Raw genomic sequence first — 21,913 nt, 5'->3', positions numbered from 1 at the left:
ATTTGAGTTACTGTACTTTTCAGCTCCAGAATTTCTATTTGGTTCTCTTTTATAATTTCTACCTCTTTATTGATATTTTCATTTTATTTCTATGCTATTTTACTTATTTCTTTTATATTTATGTCTATGGTTTTCTTTAACTCCTTGAACATATTTAAGACAGCAGACTTAACATCTTTGACTAATAACTCCAATGTCTAGGCTCCCTGAGGGATGGTTTCTGTCAGACATTTTTTCCTGTGGATGGGCTATACCTTCCTGTTCCTTTGTATTGTTTTGTTATTTTTTGTTGAGAACTGGACATTATGAGTATTTTGTTGAGGGAACTCTTGGAATCTAATTCTCCTGCTTTTCAAGGTTTGTTGAATTTTGATTACTGAGGTGTGGAGCCATTTATTTGTGACTTTTCCAAACTATTTTTGCATAATGTGTATTCCCTGTATTCTGTGGTCCCTGAAATTTCTGTTCTGTAATCTCCATGATCAGCCAGTTATCTGCCAAAGATTTTCTTAAATGCCTGACTCCCAAAAGGAGAAAAAAAGCATGCACTGTTTCTTTAACTCTCATGAAAGCTGCTTCATTTGCTGGGGGTTGAAAAAGATGGCAGCCCACCTCCATGCCTGCCACTCAGCAATGAAAAGTAGCAATTAAAATAACAATACATAACCCCAATATTTGGAGAACACGAATTTTTTGCCCACCCTGGCTCCAGCAAGCTACATCAAGAACATGAAAGTAGTCCTCATAGCTCCCTGTCACAATAGGGTGTGGGGAATTGTAGCCACTACTGAGTGGAAAGCCCAAAATTCATTGAGATTAACTAAACTTACTGACATCTTCAGCAAGCACTCCTTTGGATGATGCAAATATTCAACTAGATTCCAGAGTTTCAAAGTAATTACTTTAAAGAGTTTCTTCCAGTTGAATAGTTGTTTAGGGGAGGTACAGATTTCAGGAGCTTCTTATTCCAACAACTTCTCAGACATCACTTCTACTTGTTTTATTTCAAGGCGATGTTATTAACTCAACATGTTATTATAAAAATTTTAAATTATGTTTCCACTTTTAATTTTCTAAACTTTATTTTCACAACTCTTGCTGATAACTCAAAGAAGGCACTGGCTATCTTCCTGCTATGAATGTTAAGGTAACAATAGAGGGTCCACTGCAGAATGTAGTACCTGCAGGGTTCCCCTCTCTTTATACTGAAAAATCAATGTCTAGGCAGGTGTCTAAACCTGTATCTTAGACACTCTCACATGGAATGACATGGTGTCTTCATAGGGCCAATTTTTTTATTCTAGCAAGAACTATTTTCTTACCAATTCCTGGAGAGTTTCAACCTGAACAAGATCAGCACCTTGTAAGTCACAAAACCTCTGACTGAAAGTCCAATTCTTTGTGTCATCAGAGAAATGGAAACAGTTTCTTTGGAAACCAATCCAGTTTTCTGGGCAAGCAGCTTAAGACATTCAGATGGCTTTTCGTGGAATGTACTTCTAGATACTGAAAATAAAAACAACTTACTTTTATATTTTCCTTTATATATTACCAAATACTTTCTAATACATTTCCCAGTAGTCTTGTGAAATACTAACTGTGTTATCCTCATTTTTCAAATGAAGAGTATGATGATGAAAGTTGTTGTGTACATGACATAGCAAATGGCAAAGCTGAGATTGTATCTAATGCTTTAAGTAATAGATGAGCTGAAGAAGGAGTTAGTAATGCCTTAAACTCTGAGTCAAGTACCTTTCTTCTTGGATTTCAGCAATGCTACATTTCTTTAAAGAGTCAGATACATCAATAGCAACATTTAATCAGCCTTAGAGAACAGATAGTTTTCCAAGTGCTCTAGATACTTCTACTGAGGAGCTTCCTTCAACTAAACAAATTTTGTGAGACTCTCTGTATTTTGAAGCCAACAATACTCAATTGGTCAGGCTTTTCTGATTCACTTCCCATATAACCAGGAGAGATGCTCTCTTCAAGTGGGATTGAGAGCTAGGAAAGTCTCTCCAGATGGTCTTTACTGAGCTGCTAGCACCTAACTGTTCAGCTTCTATGACCCACGAGGGCTATCCCTGAAAGCAGACTGCCTTCCTCCAAATCTGTGCATACCTATTATGCTATCACTGCTTCTATATCAACCAATTTAATGACGAGGGTCAGATTAGAAGATACCTGCAGCTATTGACTCCTCATGAGGAATCTTTTCGAGTTAAAGTGCTGGTTGAAAGGAAAAGAAACACAGTATGGGTAATGAAGGAAGGCAGTCATAAGTATCTATTAAGTTCTTATGATTATTCAAAGAAATGAGGGCTATAGATTTAAAATGTGTTTCAAAAAACATTTTCTTGATTAATACTGAGATATTCACAACAGAAAAAATGCCTCCTTCCAGTTTGTCCTGTTCTCCTTTATTAAATAGGTACTGTTGATTTAAATTTCTACAACCTTAAGAACTTATTTTTGCTTCATCAATGTATAATATATTTTATTTTTGCTTACAGAATGACAAGAATAGACCATCCTCTGTGAATTCATAAAAATATTGCAAGAGAAATGAGGATCACCTAGAACATGGACTATTTCAAGTATTGCTGACTCTAAGATTTGTAAGCAGCATTTGAAGGCTCATTTATGATATTGCCTGTGGATGTAGTAACAGGGTTAGTTTTGAAGCTGGGTTGGGGTAGAATTAAGAGAAATGTCCTTATAGTTTTCTACGTCTTAGTTTGGTTTATTTTGGGTTCAGTGCAAGCATGTTTCAAGCTATAAGGGCATCTTCACAGCTAAGTTGGTTCCAGGATATGTGATCCAAGAAAGAAGTTTTTATCAAGGAAAACTGGCTATATCTGCCAAATAAAAAAACAAGGGCTGGAACACGCTAGAGTATCTAGAAGAGAAGACCATAATGCACCTGTGCCTGCACTGTTATACAGTGCATAGATTAGTAGCATAGATTCGCTCTCTTTCCCTCTCTCCTCCAATCCCCCAACCATCTGGTCTGTTCTTATTCATGCAGCATGTGTGTTGTGGAAGTAAAATTAAATTTTTGTCCTTAGCTATGACAGATGAGACAAGAGACTGCAGTATATAACAGGGGACAAACATATTGATAAATGATATTTGTTTTACAAGGTTCAGTTTAGGTAGAGAAAGTGATGAATAATCACTCTGTTCAAGGTTTCTGCCCAGGGATCATCGTGAGTAAATATCATGCTGAGAAATCTTTAAACCAAAGGTGACCATGATAGGTTAATTTTTACCCCTTCTATCTTTTCTGTATCTGTAACCTTATAACATTTCCATTAAGGATGATAATCGTGGTAGTGATGTTGATTATGGTAATAAAAACAGCAGCAAACAGTTTTTGAAGGCTTTATTTTTATCAGGAGTGATCTAATCAGTACATATGCATCAAGATATTTAATCTTAATAGCATTTTACTGCACTAAAATTGCAATTATTTATTCCATTACCTTTCCACTATAAAGCTAAGGGTAAGATTTGTGTCTCTCATCCGCTAATGGCCTTTTTCAACCTAGATACTGAAAAGCAGATTCTTTTCAACTAAAAGACACTATATAATCTCTTATTGACACCATAAGGCAGAGTCACAGATTTCAAAACTTATGGTATGACATAATAAGGGCAACAGTCACAGGTAAAGGTAGGCACTATTAGAAAGTTGTTTACATGTCACATCATGCTGAGTGGTTTGTACCATTGGTCCCAAAATAAGTTTTCAGTCAAAATAATACAAGAAATTAAGAACTAAAATAAATAAATAGTATAGTTTACACAGGATTGGAAAATGTGCCTGTTAGATATCAGCCATAATTATGTTGTAAAACATACAGAAGAAAACCAAAGCAGAAACTGATAAGAATTATCTTTTAAACGTATTATTAGATTCCCAGCAGGGGTCTATGTACTCTATTTATATTAGCTTATTTATCCTCATAACAACTCTATAAGGTGGATTTATCATGCCCATTTTATATAGGAAGAAATTAAGAACAGGAGGTGAAGTAATTTTCCCAAATTTGCACAGCAGACACTTGCAGATTTGGGATTTGAACCAAGATAGTTTGGTGGTGTAATGTATATGTGTCTAACCATTTGACTACTATCCCTTTCTAACTTTTAGAAGGAAAAGTCTCTATCTAAAATTTTAGTATGGACAGTATGGTTAGAGAAGTTGGAAAATGAATCTTAGATATTTAAAATTGTATTCAAAAGGGTAAAATATTAAAAATTTTTCAATTAGCGATAATTTATTGAATACTTACTCTGTACCAGGTAAATGGGCTAAGGGCTAAGGATACAGAAACAATAATATTTTTCCCTGAAGTTGCTAACAGCAAACATAAAACACACAGACACAACAAATAATTACACAGATGCTATAAGAATTCAAAGGATGCAACCAGTATTAATTAATATACTATTCCTGAAAGATAAAAACACTTTATAAATTTGTGTGAAAATACATTTGCTGCAAAGGAGAATAAATTCTGGGTAATTCAAAACAATGGGTCAGAATTTTGTCTATGCCATATATGAAATACATGACTTTGGGACAGTTATCTAACCATTTCTGATTCTCATCAAATTTTGCTACATTATGGATTCATGTGATTTTAGAAAACTTTGACATTTTTAGAAATATGCTTATAACTGTAATATTGTATTTTAAATAAAAATAATTTGCGTTTTCTGATGAACAGTGATATTCACTATATACTTACTATGTTCCAAACGTTGCCCAAGTTTGTGCAAATTCATTTAATCGTTACAACAACTTTGAGTAAACTGAAGAATGGGAAAGTTATTAGAGTTGTCCAAAGTGAGAAACCCTCACAAGTAAAAGAGCTGGAATTCAAGCCCAAGCAGACTAAATCCAGAATCAACACTCAAATCTGTGCTGTTAAACTCTATACTCTAATTTATAATTTGGCTGACAACTTGGTAACCCAAGAGAAATTTAATAAACAATGAACAAGTATGTATTTAAATGTGGTGAGGAGAAGAAAGGGCATAAAAATATAGGAAGAAATTAGCATATATTTCAATAAGTTAGCACCTGTGTTTGACTTAAATCATGGATTTTGTTTTAAATTACTCAAGGTTACATTTCTCTGTAACATTCTGCTAATACCAAGACTTATCAAAGAGTCTGACTTAGTGTAATCTATCACTGTCTCCTGGGACGTGTAAGTTTGTCTAGGCTATACCTCAACAGCAGACCTTTTCCTGATAAAACTATATTAATCCAAGATTTTTTTTGTTACAGCAATTCTTACATATTTCTTGTAGTAAAAAAGGAGAAACAGTTGCAGGGAGTGTGCACTTGAATATCTTCCTCAAAAGCACCCCCCTGGGATTGGAAGGCAGCAAAATGGTGGACCAGGAAACTCCAAGCTCTCGTTTCTCTAGAAAAACATTTTATAAAAAACAAACAGGGGCCAGCCCCGTGGTGTAGTGGTTAAGTTTGGCATGCTCCATTTCAGCAGCCCAGGTTCACGGGTTCAGATCTGGGGAGTGGACCTGCATCACTCATCAGCCATGATAAAGCAGCAACCCACATACAAAATAGAGGAAGATTGGCACAGATGTTAGCTCAGGCCTGATCTTCCTCAAGGCAAAAAAACAAAAAAAAAGAGGAAGATTGGCAACAGATGTTAGCTCAAGGCAAATCTTCCTCAGCAAAACAAACAAACAAAAAAACCCCAAGAAATTAGCTGAACTAATCTTATAAGACCTTTGGAAAATACTCACAGGTTTGCAAAAAACAAGCAAACGTTCAATCAAGAAAGAGCCATCTTCAAATGGTAGGAGAACTTTGTAGTGTTTTTACTCACTCTGACTAGATGCAGCAGCAGACTCGTTATGAAGAAGGAGGCAAACCAGTTCTCTGTTCCTTCTTTCAAAATAGAGAGAGCAGAGCAGACCTTTTTGCAATGTTCTAGCCAGTCTGGGGGTGGGGGCCTGAAGACCTGATCTCTATTTTGCCTAACCTGGATATTAGACAGAAAAAGAAGCAGGAAATGTTTGTGAAAGCTTCAAGGGAATTACAGACCTGCAAATGCCTGGGACCAGTGATAACAAGTGGACAAAGACAATAGACCATCTGAGATGCTGAGAAGAAACTAGATGGAGACCCTTTAGAAAATTAAGACTCAAAAGCAGTTATGCATATAGGGGAACTTAGAAAGCTAAGTATAGGCTCAGGAAAGACACATAATCAGAAAATACCTGAAAAGACCTTAAACTTTCACTTCAGTTTGATTCCTAGGCTTAAAGAAAAACCAAGATAAATGATGAAGGACTACCACTCTGCAAAGCCTGGGAGAGGTGATGCTTTTTTCAAATGCCCAATTTTCAACAAAAAGTTACAGGGTATGCAAATAAACAGGCATTTATAGCCCATTCAAAAGTAAAAAAAAAAATTGACAGAAACTGCCCAAGAGGAAACCTAGACATCTCACTTACCAGATGAAGAATTTAAATCAACTATCTTAAATATGCTAAAAGAGCTAAGTGAAAACATGGACAAAGACTAAAAGAAATTAGGAAAAAGATACATGAACAAAATGAAAATATCAAAAAAGATAGAAATTATAAAAAGGAATCAAACAAATTCTAGAGATGAAAAGTATAGTAACTATAATGAAAATCAATAACCTTACTTTACACCTTAAGGAACTAGTGAAAAAAAGAGCAAACTAAATCCAAAACTAGTAGACAGGACATAATTGTTTACAGTGCAGATGAAATAAAATTGAGAATGGAAAAACAAAAGAGAAGCACCTTTATAGGCAAAAGGTGTTTATTTGAGAAGATCAACAACACTGGCAAACCCTTATTAGATTGACCAAGAAAACACTGAAAAGTCTCAAATTACCAAAATGAGAAATTGAGAATGGGGAAATTACTACCAATTTTACAGAAATAAAAAATATGAGATGCTATGAAAAATTGTATGCAAACAAATTGGATAGTCTAGATGAAATGGACAAATTCATAGGAAAACAGAACCTACAAAGACTGAATCATGAAGAAATAGAAAATCTGAGCAGACCAATAACAAATAAAGCACTGAATCAGTAATCAAAAACCTCTCAAGAAAGAACGATGACTTCACTGGAGAATTCTACCAAACATTCAAACAGAATTAGTGTTGATATTTTTTAAGTTCTTCTAAACAATTGAAGAAAATGAAACACTTTCAAACTCATTTAATGAGGTCAGCATCAACCTGAAACCAAAGCCAAAGACATCACAAGAAAAGAAGGCTACAGGCCCATATTCAAGATGAATACATGTGCAAAACTCCTCAACAAAATACTATCAAACTGAGATCATCAGCACATTAAAAGGATTAAACCCCATGACCAAGTGGGATTTATCCCTAGGATGCAAGGATGGTTCAATATATACAAATCAATCAATGTGATACATCACAGTAAGGGACTCAAACAAAAAGCTCACATGATCATCTCAATGGACAGAAAAAGTATTTGACAAAATACAACACTCATTTATGATAAAAATGATCAACAAAATAGATGTAGAAGGAGCTTACTTTGACATAGTAAATGCCATATATGAAAAGCCCACAGCTAACATCATAATCAACGGTGAAAAATGAAAGTTTTCCCTCTGAGATCTGGTTCAAAGCAAAGGTGTGCATTCTTGCTACTTCTATTCAACATAGTACTGGAAGTCATACCTAGAGCAATTAGATAAGAAAAAGAAATAGAAAGCATCTAAATCAGAAAGGATGAAGTAAAGTTATCTCTGTTTGCAGATATGATCATATATGTAGAAAATCTTAATGACTAAAGAACAGAAAAAAACTGTTAGAACTAATAAACAAATTCAGTAAATCTGGCTGGAGAGACATGTCAGCAACATGGTGGAGTGAGATGTTCCCTTTATCTTTCCCCATTTCAACTACAACTAAATGGACGTTCGTTGACCAACAGAGGATACCCACACAGCTATACATCTGAAGGTGGATGGACTGGCTCCCCAGGAAGTGGTAGAGATAGGTGAACACTCCACTACCATTCCCTGGCCACCCTGTGCATGTGCCTGAATGATTTCCCAGCCAGTATCTGTAGTACCACTGCAGCCCCAAAAGTGGGAATGCACCTCAGTACAACTGTGGAAAGGGGAAGTAGCAGCCCTGGGCCTGTACGTGAATGCTTTCCCAGCCAGTGGGAGAGTCCACTGTGGTCCCACCCACCACTGCAGTCCCAATAAGTGGCCCAGGCTTGGACCCTATGAAGAAGCCCCACCCACCAAGCACAGTGGCTGGCACAACCGTAAGAAGAGTTGGAGGCAGATATACATGCACACAAAAGCTTTTCATAGCCTGCGCAAGTGCCCATAGTACTCCTGCAGCCCCAAAAGTAGAAATGCACCTCAGCATGGCAGTAGCCCTAAGCTTGCATGCAAATGCTTTCCCAGCTGGTAAGAGCAACCACCATACCCACACAACTTCTAGCAGACGGAGTGGTATCAGAAACACAGCTGCTGCTTCCCCCTAGTGTTAGCAGGTGCAATCTGTGAACTGATGCTGCCACAAATGCACCAGCAAAGGATTATTTCATCAAACACCATGAGAAACTACAGCAACAATTCAGAGCAGAAGGAGAATGACAAATCACCAGAAACCAACACTGAAGTCACAGAAATTTACAATCTAAATAAAAAAGAATTCAAAATAGCTGCCAAAAAGAAACTCAATGAGTTAGAAGACAACTCAGAAAGACAGTTCAATGAGCTCAGGAATAAAGTTAATAAGAAGGAATACCTCACCAAAGAGATTGAAACTACAAAAAAAAAAAAAATTCTAAATATGAAGAACACAATTAATTAGATAAGAAATAACCTAGAACCCTTAAAAAATAGAGCTGATATTATGTAGGAAAGAATTAGTGAATGGATAAAGAAAATGTGGTATACACATACATTGGAATAATATTCAGCCTTAAAAAAGAAAGAAATCCTGCCATTTGTGATAATCTGGATTAACCTGAAGGAAACTGTGCTAAGTCAAATATACCAGGCATAGAAAGACAAGTACTGCATGATCTCACTTATATATGGAATATAAAATAGTCAAATCCATAGAAGTGGAGAGTAGAGTGGTTATTGCTAGAGGTAGGGAAGTGAGGGAAACATTGAAATGTTACTCAAGGTGTATAAGTTTCAGTCATGCAAGAGGAATAAGTTCTGGAGATATAATGTTGAACAATGTGACTATAGTTAACAAGGCTGTATTGTATACTTGAAATTAATAAAGAGGGTAGTTCTTAAGTGTTCCAACAACAGCAACAAAAAGGTAATGAGAGGTGATGGATATGTTAATTAGCTCAATTGTGGTGATTATTTCACAATGTATACATATATCAAAACATCAATTTGCACACCTTAAATATAAACAAATTTTGTCAATTATACCTCAGAAAACTTGGGCGGGGAAGAGATTAATTACTGTGACCAAGTGCAATTAGTCCTGGAATGCAAAGATGGTTCAACATACAAAAGTCAATTAACATAATACAGCTGGTCCTCTGTATCCATGAGTCCTGCGTACACAGATTTAACTAAGTGCAAATTGAAAGACCTATGATGGTTGTGTGTGTACTGAACATGCACAGACTTTTTTCTTGCCATTACTCTCTAAACATAACAGTATAACAACTATTTACATAACATTTAGATCATATTAGATATTATAAATAATCTAGAGATGATTTAAAGTATTGAGGAGGATGTGTGTAGGTTACATGCAAATACTATGCCATTTTATATAAGAGACTTGAGCATCCACTGATTTTGGTATCCATGGGGGGGAGGGGGCCGATCCTGGAACCAATCCTCCATAGATACTGAGGGATGATTGTATGCCACACTAATAGAATGAAGGGAAAAAACCTGTGATCGTATCAAAGGATGAAGAAAAACCACTTGACAAAATTTAATACCTATTCATGATTTTTTTAAAAAAAGAGAACGAGAGAGATACAAAGCATTAGGAATAAAAGAAAATTTCCTTAACGTGATAAGGGCCATATATAAAAGACTTGGAGCTAATATCATATTCAGTGGTAAATTACAAAAAGCTTTTCACCTAAACTTTAGTACTAAGATAAGGATAAGACAAAGATGTCCACCTTTGCCACTTCTATTCAATATGGTATTGGAAGTTTTGGTCAGAACAATTCAACAATAAAAAAAATAAAAAACATTCAAATTGGAAAGTAAGAAGTAAAATTATCTCCATTTACTGGTGATATAATCTTGTATATAGAAAATCTTTAAAGTCCCACAAAAATATGTTAAAACTAATCAACAAATTCAGTAAAGTTGCAGGATAAAAAATCAACACACAAAAATCATTTGTTTGTCTACACTAGCAATGAACAGTGCAAAAAGGAAATTAAGAAAACAATTCTATTTATAACAGCACCAAAAAAGGATCAAATAATTAGGAATAGACTTAACCAAGGAGATGAAAGACTTGCCACTGAAGACTATAAAACAATGCTGTAGGAAAAAATTAAAGAAGACACAAATGAATGGAAAGACATCCCATGTTCGTGGATTGGAAGAGTTAACATTGTTAAGATGACAATACTGCCCAGAGAGATCTACATATTTGATGCCATCCCTCCCCAAATCCCAATAATGTTTTTGCAGAAATAGAAAAACTCATCCTAAAATGTATATGAAATCTTGAGGAAATCTGACTATCCAAACAGTCTTTAAAAAGTTGAAAAACCCACACTTTCTGATATTAAAACTTAGTAAAAACTACAGTTACCAAAAAAGTGTGATATTGGCATAAAGACAGACATATAGATCAATGGAAGAAATAGAGATTCCAGAAATAAACCCTTACATATGTGGTCAAATAGTTTTCGAAAAAGGTGATAAGACCTTTCTATGAGGAAAGGACAGTATTTTCAACAAACAGTGATGGGAAAACTGGATATCCACATTCAAAAGAATGAAGTTATACTCTTACCTTAAGCCATGTAAAAATCAATTAAAAATGCATCAAATACCTAAACTTAAGAGCTAGAACTATAAAACTCTTAGGTAAAAAAAATAGGGTAAAATCTACATTATATTTGCTTTGGCAATGATTTCTTGGATATGACACCAAAAACAAAGGCAACAACAAAAGAAGACAGACAAAGTGGACTACATCAAATAAAAAAATTTGTGCCTCAAAGGACTTATCAACAGAGTGAAAAGACAACTCATGGAATGGGATACAATATTTAAAGTCATACTTGATGAGGAATTAATATGCAGGATACAAAAGGAACTCCCACAACTAAATAACGAAAAACAACCCAATTAAACATTGGGCAAGGGGCTTTCATAGTCATTTCTCCAAAGAAGATGTAAAAATGGCTAAATAGTACCTGAAAATATGCTCAACCTCACCAAGCATTAGGGAAATGCAAACCAAAACCCCAATGAAATACAACTTCATCCCTATCAGGATGGTGATTACAAAAAAAAAAAAGAGGAAAATAGCAAAGTTGGCAAGGATGTGGAGAAATTGGAACACTTGTACCTTGCTGGTGGGAATGTAAAGTGATGCAACCACTGTGGAAACAGTTTGACAGTTCCTCAAAAAGTTAAACATGGAATTATCATACAATCCAGCAATTCCACTTCTAGGTATATACCCAAAATAATTGATAGCAGAGACAGATATGTGTGCACCAATGTTTAAAGCAGCATTAGACACAATAGCCAAAAGGTGAAACAACACAAATGTCTATCAACAGATAAATGGATAAATAAGACATAGTATAAGCATACCATGAAATATTATTCAGCCTTAAAAAAGAATGCAAATCTAATATATACTGCAAAATGGAGGGACCTTGAGAATATTATGCAAAATTAAATAAGCCAAACATAAAAAAACAATCATTGTGTGATTCCACTCATATAAAGTGTCTAGGAAAAGCAAATTCATAGAGATATAGAGTAGAATGATGGTTACCAGGGGCTGAGGCACTGGGAGAATGGGAACTGATTGTTTAATAGGTATGGAGTTTCTGCCGGAATGATGAAAAGTTTCTGGAACTGAATAGGGGTTATGGTTGGACAATATGATGACTATACTTAAAACAATTAGATCGCACATTTCAAATGGTTAAAATGGTAACATTTATGTTATGTATATTTTACCACAATAAGAAGAATACAAAAGAAAGCACTCACACCAAGCCTAAAACATAGAAGGAACATCTGGAAGGCTATACTCAGTACAGTAGATTATGGACGATTTTTATTTCTTACAGTTCTTTATTTCCTGAATATTTTCAACAAAAAACATTACATTCATAATCAATGTTTATAAACTCCTGACCTAATATCCGTTTCTGAAAGTTTTTTGTTAATAAATATTTTTGTCTCTGTATAGTAGAATGGAATGAGAGACAGAAAGAGAAATGAGACCATGATCACTGGATGGTGAATTAGTGAAGGTGACTTTTCTGTATTTCAAAGAGCAGATCTTTTCTCCTCCTGGAAGTTTATGGAAAGTTTAAATATGATTAGAGGTTACAATTATATGTAATTTTGGCAGAGACTGTAAGTTGTCTATCAAAATCTGTTTTCTTCTCCTTCTATAACAATTTAGTAGAACCTGGGCAAATTCACATTTCCCAGACTTCTTTTCATTTATTTGTGGCTTTGTTACTAAATTTCCACAATTGAAACTTGAGTGGAAGAGATGTATGCCACTTTCTGTTCTAGGTCTTAAAAGATTGTGTATCCCTCCTCAACACACTCTTTTCCTTTCCTTCAGGAAATCCAAGCTTGATGGTGACATCCTGCAGAAGCCAATGATATCCTAGAGAAAGATGGAAAATAACAACCCCACAGTCTAATTCACTTGTCTCTGGATTCTTAGAGGTCAAGGAAGTCTATGTTTTGGAAACCACCATGTTTTTTCAGTCCTCTCTTCTTTTGACTATCACCTCAGACCATATATTGTTTAAAGAATATATTGTTTAAGGAATACGTGCTGAATTCTTGTCCAATATTCAGCATAAACACAATTTCATAAATCATATACATAGGCTGCTACTGCTCTATTTTGAAATGCCCTCCATCAGGACCTATGCATAATGACTATGAAGTAATTTTATCTGAAAAAGTAATTTCTGAGGAAAAAACCCATATATATAGTAAAACCACAAGATAAAAAGCCTAGCAATAATATAAGTTAAAGCATAACATGACTAGTAATTGGGTTCCACCTTCTACAGATTCTGTTCATTCATGAAACTTGAAATAATGTGACCCCTATCTTATGCAGTTTAATTTTTAGATTCCACTTCTAAGGTTACTGTAGTTTAACTCAATTAGTGAAACTTTAAAAATTACTAGGAGGTGTAAAGAATATAAAAATTACCAAGAAGTCTTCTTTTGCTAACTGGAATTCTCTGGATTCACAAATATTACAATTCACTTACCTAACAAAGCAGTACACACTCCACACACTGCAATTGTCAGACATGTAATTATGATGAAAACCAAGCATTTATTTGAGGTAACTTGACTAGAATGCTTTTTTGAAAGCAGATAACCTGGAAAAATTATTGAAATGTACATACCAGTTTATGAATTCACCTGTTGAAGGACATCTTTTACATTAAATGCAGACATCAGACTACTAGAAACGTTAACCATCAAAATGTTACTCCCACTTAATCTCTTCCCTTTTCACCTGAGGGAGCAATTTGGTCTGTTATGTTATGAATTTAAAGTTTTGTCTCCGGGGTTTGTTCACACAAGTTAAAACTAATCCTGAGCATACAACTCGTAAAGTAACCTTGCACCACTCCCCCAAAATAAATACAAACCTGATTAAACCTTCAGACCCAGCTACCAATTTACTAGAAATATAGGAGAGAGAATCATGTCAATTAAAAACAGAGATGAAATCAACAAAATCCAGACTGTTGAAATTTCTACATAATAACTCATCTTGATTCCATAAAAAAAAGTGTAAAGGAGATTTTAAAAAGTGATCAAGTGATTGATTAAAAGGGACTTAAAAGGCAAAACTAAAGTGAGAAAATGATTACCAAAAAAGTCAAATTAGTGTTATCTGTAGGAGGAAAGAAGAGCTAATGGTGCAGAATTCATGGACGACTTCTGAGCTGGACAGCAAGCGTCTTCCTCTGATAAGGATAGCGTTTTCAGATTAGCTTTTCTCTCTTAGCAGTAAGCATTTAAGATTCCTTCACATGTTTTTGTGGCTTGAAAGCTCATTTCTTTTTATCACTTAATAATACCTTATGGTATGTAAGTACCAGTTTATGAATTCAGCTGTTGAAGGACATCTTGATTGCTTCCAGGTTTTGGCAATTGTAAGTAAATCTGCTCTAAACATTTATGTTCAGTTTTTTTGTGTGGTCATAATTTTTAATTCATTTGTGTAAAAAAAGGAGTGTGATTACTGGATCATATGGTAAGTTTCAAAGTGACTGTACTATTTTGCGCTTCAATAACGAATGAGAGTTTCTGTTGCTGTACATCATCACCAGCATTTGGTGGTGTCAGTGTTTTGGATTTCAGTCATTCTAACAGGCACACAATGGTATCACACTGTTTAATTTACAATCCCCCAGTGACGTATGACATTGAGCATAATATGCTTATTTGCATCCTGCATATCTTCTTGGATGAGGTGTGGTTCAGATCTTTTACCCATTTTTTAATTGGACTTTTGCCTTCTCACTGTTGAGTTTAAGAATTCTTTATATATTTTGGATAATAGTCCTTTATCAGATATGTGTTTTGAAGATTTTCCCAAGTCTTTTCACTCTCTTACTGGTGTCTTTTATAGAGCCGAAGTTTTTAACGAAATCCAATTTATTAATATTTTTCTTTCATGGATCATGCTTTTAGCGTTGTACTAAAAAGTCATTGCCAAACCCAATGTCACCTAAAATTTCTACCTAAAATTTCTACTATGCTATCATCTAGGAGTTTTATAAATTTGTGTTTTACATTTAGGTCTTTGACCCATTTAAATTTTTGTGAAAGCTGTAAGGTCTGGGTCTAGATTTATTTTTTGAATATGGATGTCCAATTGTTCCAGCACCATTTGTTGAAAAGAATATCCTTTCTCCGTTACCTTTGCTCCTTTGTCAAAATCAGTTGACTATGAGTGCGTCTATTTCTGGGATCTCTTTTCTCTTCCATTGATCTGTCTATTCTTTCACCAATACCACTCAGTCTTAATTACTGTAGCTTTATAGTAAGCCTTGAAGTCAGGTAGCATCAGTTCTCCAACTTTGTTCTTCAGTATTGTGTTGTCTGTTCTGGGTCTTTTGCTCTTTTGTATAAACTTTAGAATAAGTTTGCAGATATACAAAAAATAACTTGCTGGGGTTTGCATTGGGATTGAATTGAACCAATAGATTAAGTTGGGGAGAATTAACATCTCAACAATGTTGAGTCTTTCTATCCATGTACATGGAATCTATCTCCATTTAGATCTCCACTGATTCCTGCCATCAGAGTTTTATAGTTTTCCTCATAAAATCTTATATATTTTGTTAAATTTATCCAAGTATTTATTTTTTTAGTGCTAATAGAACTGGCATTGTCTTTAATTAAAAATTCCATTGTATCTTTAATTACTCTTTTGTATATTAACCTTGTATCCTTAAAATTTGCTATACTCATTTCTTAGTTCCAGGAGCTTTTTTGTTGTTGTTGATTCTTAAGGATTTTATACATAGACAGTCATATCATTTGTGAATAAAAGGAGTTTTATTTCTTCCTTCCCAATCTGTAAACGTTGTATTTCCTTTTTTTGTCTTATTATATCAGGTAGGACTTCAATACAATGTTGAATAGGAGTGTGGGAGCAGACATCCTTGCCTTGTTTCTGGTCTTTGTGAGACAGCATCTAGTTTCTCACCATTAAGTATGATGATAGCCATAGATGTTTTTGTAGATGTTCATAATCAATTTGAGAAAGTTCCCCTCTATTCCTAGTTTTCTAAGACTTTTTACCATGAATACTTGTTAAATTTTGTCAAATGTTTTTTCTGCATCTGTTGATACGATCATGGGATTTTTCTTCTTTAGCCTAGTGGATTACATTAATGGATTTTGAAATGTTGAAACATCCTTGCATATATGGGATAAATCCCATCTGATGGTAGTATACAATTCTTTTTATATATTATTGGATTTGATTTGCTAACATTTTGTTGGTGATTTTTTTTAATCTATGATTATGTGAGATATTGGTCTGTACCCTTATTTTCTGATAATGTCATTGTCTGGTTTTCATATTAGCATAATGCCAGCCTCGTAGAATGAGTTAGGCAGTATTCTCTCTGCTTCTATTTTCTGGAAGAGTTTGTAGAGAATTGGTATGATACCTTCCTCAAATGTTTGGTAGAATTTACCAATAAACCCACCTGGGCCTAAAGCTTTCTGTTTTGGAAGGTTATTAACTATTGATTCAATTTCTTTAACAGATATATTCAGATTGTCTATTTCTTATTGTGTAAATTTTGGCAGATTGTGTCTTTCAAGGAATTGGTCCATTTTGTCTAAATTATTGAATTTGTAGGCTTAGAGTTGTTCATACTTTTCCTTTACTGTCATTTTGATGTTCATGGATTCTGTAGTGATGTCATCTCATTAATTTCTGATATGATTAATTTGTGTCTTGTCTATTCTTTCCTTATTTAGCCTGGCTAGAGGCTTCTCAATTACATTGATCTTTCAAAGAACCAACTTTTGGTTTTATTGATTATCTCTGTTAATTTCTGATTTTCTGCTTGATTTCGGCTTGAATTTTTATTATTTTTCTTCTGCTGCTTACTTTGTATTTAATTAGCTCTTCTTTGTCTAGTTTCCTGAGGTTGAAGCTTAGATGACTGATTTTAGAAGTTTATTCTTTTCTGATATATGCATTCAATGCTATAAATTTCCTCTAAGTACTGCTTTCATTGTCTTCCACAAGTTTTAAGTTTTATTTTCATTTAGTTTGAAAAGTGTTTTAATTTTCTTGAAACTTCTTCTTTGACTCATATATTATTTAGAAACTTGTTTAATCTCCAAGTATTTTGTATTTTACAGCTATCTTTCTGTTACTAATTTTTAGTTTAATTCCATTGTGGTCTGAGAGCATACATTGTGTGATTTCTATTTTTTTAATTTTTTTAAGTGTGCTTTATGGTCCAGAATGTGGTCTAACTTGGTGGATATTCAATATGACCTTGAGACAAATGTATATTCTGCTATTGTTAGATGAAGTAGTCTATAAATGTCAACTACGTTATATCCAGTTGATTAATGGTGCTGTTAGTTCAACTAAGTCCTTATGATTTTCTACCTGCTGGATCTGTCCATTTCTGATAGAGGGATATTGAAGTCTTCAATTAGTAATGGATTCATCTATTTCTCCTTGCAATTCTGTCAATTCTTGCCTCACATATTTTGACACTCTGTTGTTAAGCACGTATACATTTAGAATCATTATATCTTCTTGGAGAATTAATCTTTTTAGTATTATGTAGTGTCCCTCCTTTTCCCTGTTCTGATAAGTTGTGGTTCTCTGTATCTTTCTTCAATTTTGCAGCAGTGGCTTTCTATGTAACCACAGTTCTCTGATGGATCTAAGAAAAGATGTTGATTTCCAGTTTTTTCAGTTTTTTTTTGTGTTATATAGATCAGAGCAATGATTTCCAAGCTTCTGACATGCTAGACCAGAAATCTGAAGTCCTTTAGCAGACAGTTTTCTCTGTTAGGCCCTGATGCTAAATTGATATACCTTACAGTATAGGACAGAACAGAGATCTCAGGCTAAGCCTAAACCAGAAAATTTAGGCACTTATGAGCATTTGTGAGGGCAAGAGGACAGGCCAGTCAAGGGACCTCAAATGGAAAGTGGGAGCTGGAATTGAACATCTATCAAGGCACAAACAGAGCACCAGAAGAAGCACTCTGGCTCTGGTTTAAGGAGTAGGAAAGTGACCTCCTAACCTCGAGAGAGAATATGAACATATCTCATTTTTTTTTTCTCTTTCTTCTCCATTCTTGAGTGCCTCAAACCTCAGGCAATTTCATGATGGCAGTGGCAGTGGCAATGCTGACAACACCTAATAGCCAAAACTTGAGGGAGGTGAACCCTCCTTTTCATTCAGTAGCGCTGTGATTCTAGGAGTCTGAGACCAAATCTCTTGCCTTTTTTCTTCTCTTTTCTCCTGCCACATGGACTTATAGATGCAGCTGCAATTGCAGAAGTGCGTGGTAGAGCAGGGTAACAGAAGTCACAAATTTCTGGCTGAAGAATGGAAAAGAGGAGCCCCTGGGAACCATTAAGTATTAAGCAGATGGTGGAGAGAGAGGAACTTTGAAAAGGGAACCCTGAATCTTATTTGTGAACTCTTGGACTCACTCCTCACCACCCCACGAGCTGCACATGCCTAGATCTGACCTTAATTAACCTGCAAAAGATATGGAGACCTAAACTAATGAACAGAACATTGCCCAGATCCAGGTCCCAGACCACCAGTTGATGCACATGCAAGAAAGATCTGAGTAACGCTACAAAGTCTCTGAAAACTGAACTGACATTGGACCCAGAGCCCACAGAAGAAGGCCTGAACCTAGCCAGAGTGATTGCCTGCTAAAACCAAAAATATCAATATACCCCTCAAATTTAAACAAAGTCAAGATTCTCAGGACAAAATTATATTCAAAATGTCCAGAATACAGTGCAAAATTATTCAGCACATGAATAACCATGAAAAATTTCAACGTGTATGGGAAAAAACAATCTACAGAAGCCAATGCTGAGATGACACAGATGTTGGAATTCTCTGACAAGTATTTTAAAGCAGCTTCTATAAAAATACTCAAAATACCAAATGAATGAGAAATAAATGAAGTCATTTAACAAGAATTAGAAATCATCTTTTCCTTATCTGAATTGGCTTCTTTCTAAATTGATTATTTTTATCAAGGACAAAAACATTTTTTAGTCCTAAATTATGACACCTCAATTTTCCCCAAATGGTATAAAATTACTTTTTTTACTTATTAAATCATCCTGTTAATCCTCAAATGCAAGGCTTTTTTAAAATTTCAACCTTCATATAAATATGTAATATAAATGATATTATACATATGATTTTTGTTTTATATTTAAATTCTTTAACTAAAAAATTTTCTAATATTTAAAAATATATTTAAATGTTAAAGTATTTAAATTAAATTTAAATTAAATATTAAAATATTTTAAACATATATTTTATAATTATATTTTTTTCATTTTGCACTACATCCAATGTAAGATAATTCCATTTGAATGCTCTACTAGGTTTTTCCTTGGACTTATGTTTACTATTTTATTTGTAGGTGTCGTTTACTTACTTTTTAATTTTTCCTCTCCTATGAGCTTCCATGATTGGTTTTCTGTATTATTTTAAAAGGATAATACATTGCATCTGTGTAATGCTTTACAGTTTGGACTTTCTTTTCAGTGAAATTAATCATTTTTATTCTCAATCATAAATTTAACCTAATCCCATTTTCTTACGTCTTTATCTAATAGTTCCCTTTCCATACTTGTTCGGACAAGGCTTTAAGTACATGCATATTTTTACACAAATTATAAATGAATCTATGACCTCTAGCACCCCATCTCTCATCTTGGGAAACCCTTCGCCTGTTATCATTTTTCCTGTGTAGAAACTGTATCCCACCACTGCCTCTACCTTACCACCCAGGTCCACACTCACTCCACACAGCTCACCTTCTTACCTGGGTTTTCCAGCAATTCAGTTGGTATGAAATCTTTTTCCCTATTATTAGAATTATACATTCTTGCCTTTAGTTTCCATGAGTGAGCTAACCTACAGTCAACCAGAATTCTCAGCCTCAAAAAATAAGTTGAAAAAGAAAAGCCAGCAAAACTTCCATTACAACTTCCTCTATAACAAAATGTCAAACTTTTAAGCTAAATATGAGTAAGAGTCAAAGAAGAACACAGTGAGGCAGAATGTGACCTTTAGTCAGAAGGTAACTTGTCAGAAGGCAACTTTTAGTCATAAAGTAAAAGAATAGACTGGAGTTTGTAAGAATTTTTTAATAGACATTGAAGCTAATTCATTAATTTTTTAAAAAATTCTTATTTTCGAAAGGTGCACAGATTGTCTTTATCTAAAGATTTCTTAAGTCTCAAGATGCTTGAGTAGTCTCTTTTATCATTGAAATATAGGATACATACAGAAAAGTAGTTGTGAAAACATCAAGAATGAGAAATCTAACCTAGTTTAGGGGGTCAAGAAATGACTCTGTAGTAGAGAGATGATTAAACTAACAATAAGGGTAAACAGACTCAACTCCCTCACAGCAGCCGCCTCTCTCTCTCCATCACCCCTCACCCGATGGTGGCCCTTTGCTCCACGAATGACCCAAGAGAAATCTTTCTCCTCTGCTCTGGAAATTAGAGGTTTGTTGCAGTGCCATTACAATTTGGCTATAACTTCAGCTATTCTAAAACCTTTTGAGATATTTCAAGAAGTTACTGCTACAATAGCTGCTCCCAAAACTCAATGTTATTAAAAAATGGACATGAAAAGTATATAGTTCCTGTGTAAGCTCTGGCTGAAAAAGTTGCTCCCGCTGTAGTATTCCCGTAGACAAAGAGGCTCTTCAGTAGCAGTAGCATCTTATCAAATTTATCTCTCTCTTGTTTATAAACTTAGGGAAATGTGCACAAATCATAAGTGAACAAATTTTTAAAATTTGACACACAGTATAAGTGCCCAGATCAAGATATAAAACATATATGTCCTACACATGCCCTGTCACACTCATTACCCCAAAATATAACCAGTATCCTAACTTTTGACCCCATAAACTATTTTTGGCTATTCTTGAACTTTATATAAACAGAATTGTACAATATGCTGTCTTTTGAGTCTGGATTCTGTCTCTTAACAGAATGTCTACGAATTATCTGTGTTGTTAGTCTTATCAGTAGTTTGTTAATGTTTATTGCTGAGTAGGTTTACTTATCCATTTTTTACTCATTTATTTGTCTGCTATTAATGAACATTTGAGTTGCTTCTATTTTCTGAACATATGTACGCCTTTCTATTGGGTGTTTACTGAGGAGGGAAACTTCTGTGTGATAGGTTTGCTTATATTTAGCTTTAGTAGATTTATTAATTTTTCCATTTCATTAATTTTTTTAAAGAACCAGTTTTTGGTTTGGCTAATTCTTTCTATGCATGTCTTTTTTGTTGTCTTAAATTCTGATCTTTAAATTTTCCTCTTTCTTTTTTGAGGAGGGTCAATTTGCTGTTTGTTTATCTCACTTTTTGAGATAGATACCTTGCTCATTGATTGTCATCCTTTCTCTTTTACCAATATGTGCATTTAAGGTTATAAAGTTCTTCATAGGCACAGTGTTAAGTCCTAGAAGTTTTGATATAGGTTGATTGCCATTATTTGTGGTAGCTATGTTCTATAAAATTTCCAGGAACACTGAATTAGTGAATATTGAGCCATTGTTCCTAGGAGAAATACAAGGTTAAGTTCCTGTGATACTCTAGTCATAAAGTTTTTATCAACCAGTACACAACCTTGTTTTGTGTGTGTTTCTGTTTAAAGACATCTTATTTGATAGATATTAATTCATTAATATTGAACTTATGGCCAACAGCACTATAAGTCACTCGCACCTAAACAAAGCTTACAGAACACACGTATTTTCCCATAAGGCGCATCATAGTCTTCTTTCATTTAGCAACACTAGACAGCACTTCAGCTCCATGCTTGTGGACCATTGTAAACAGTGAGATCACCAACAAAA

The 21,913-nt window shown here is 34.5% G+C and overlaps 1 protein-coding gene, 1 long non-coding RNA gene and 1 pseudogene across 2 annotated transcripts in view; 1 reads left to right on the top strand and 2 right to left on the bottom strand.

Annotated features, from left to right (window-relative positions):
- LOC139041511 (uncharacterized) overlaps positions 1-14,452 on the top strand; it is a 27,610-nt gene extending 13,158 nt beyond the window's left edge. The window contains exons 2-3 of the long non-coding RNA XR_011496793.1: positions 2,514-2,618; positions 12,860-14,452. This is a non-coding gene — a long non-coding RNA (uncharacterized lncRNA). The remainder of the gene's footprint in view (positions 1-2,513; positions 2,619-12,859) is intronic.
- The window catches only part of LOC106837449 (C-type lectin domain family 2 member D-like), a 23,757-nt pseudogene extending 3,842 nt beyond the window's left edge, over positions 1-19,915 (bottom strand).
- The window catches only part of LOC106837420 (C-type lectin domain family 2 member E-like), a 34,698-nt gene continuing 32,423 nt past the window's right edge, over positions 19,639-21,913 (bottom strand). Inside the window, exon 7 of the mRNA XM_044755646.2 lies at positions 19,639-21,913. Within this exon, the coding sequence (XP_044611581.1) occupies positions 21,865-21,913 (49 nt within the window). The 3' untranslated portion in view covers positions 19,639-21,864.

The sequence above is a fragment of the Equus asinus genome, chromosome 22 (genome assembly GCF_041296235.1).
Source record: "Equus asinus isolate D_3611 breed Donkey chromosome 22, EquAss-T2T_v2, whole genome shotgun sequence".
Classification (NCBI taxonomy): Eukaryota; Metazoa; Chordata; class Mammalia; order Perissodactyla; family Equidae; genus Equus; species Equus asinus.
This window is presented reverse-complemented; position numbering and strand designations above follow the sequence as displayed.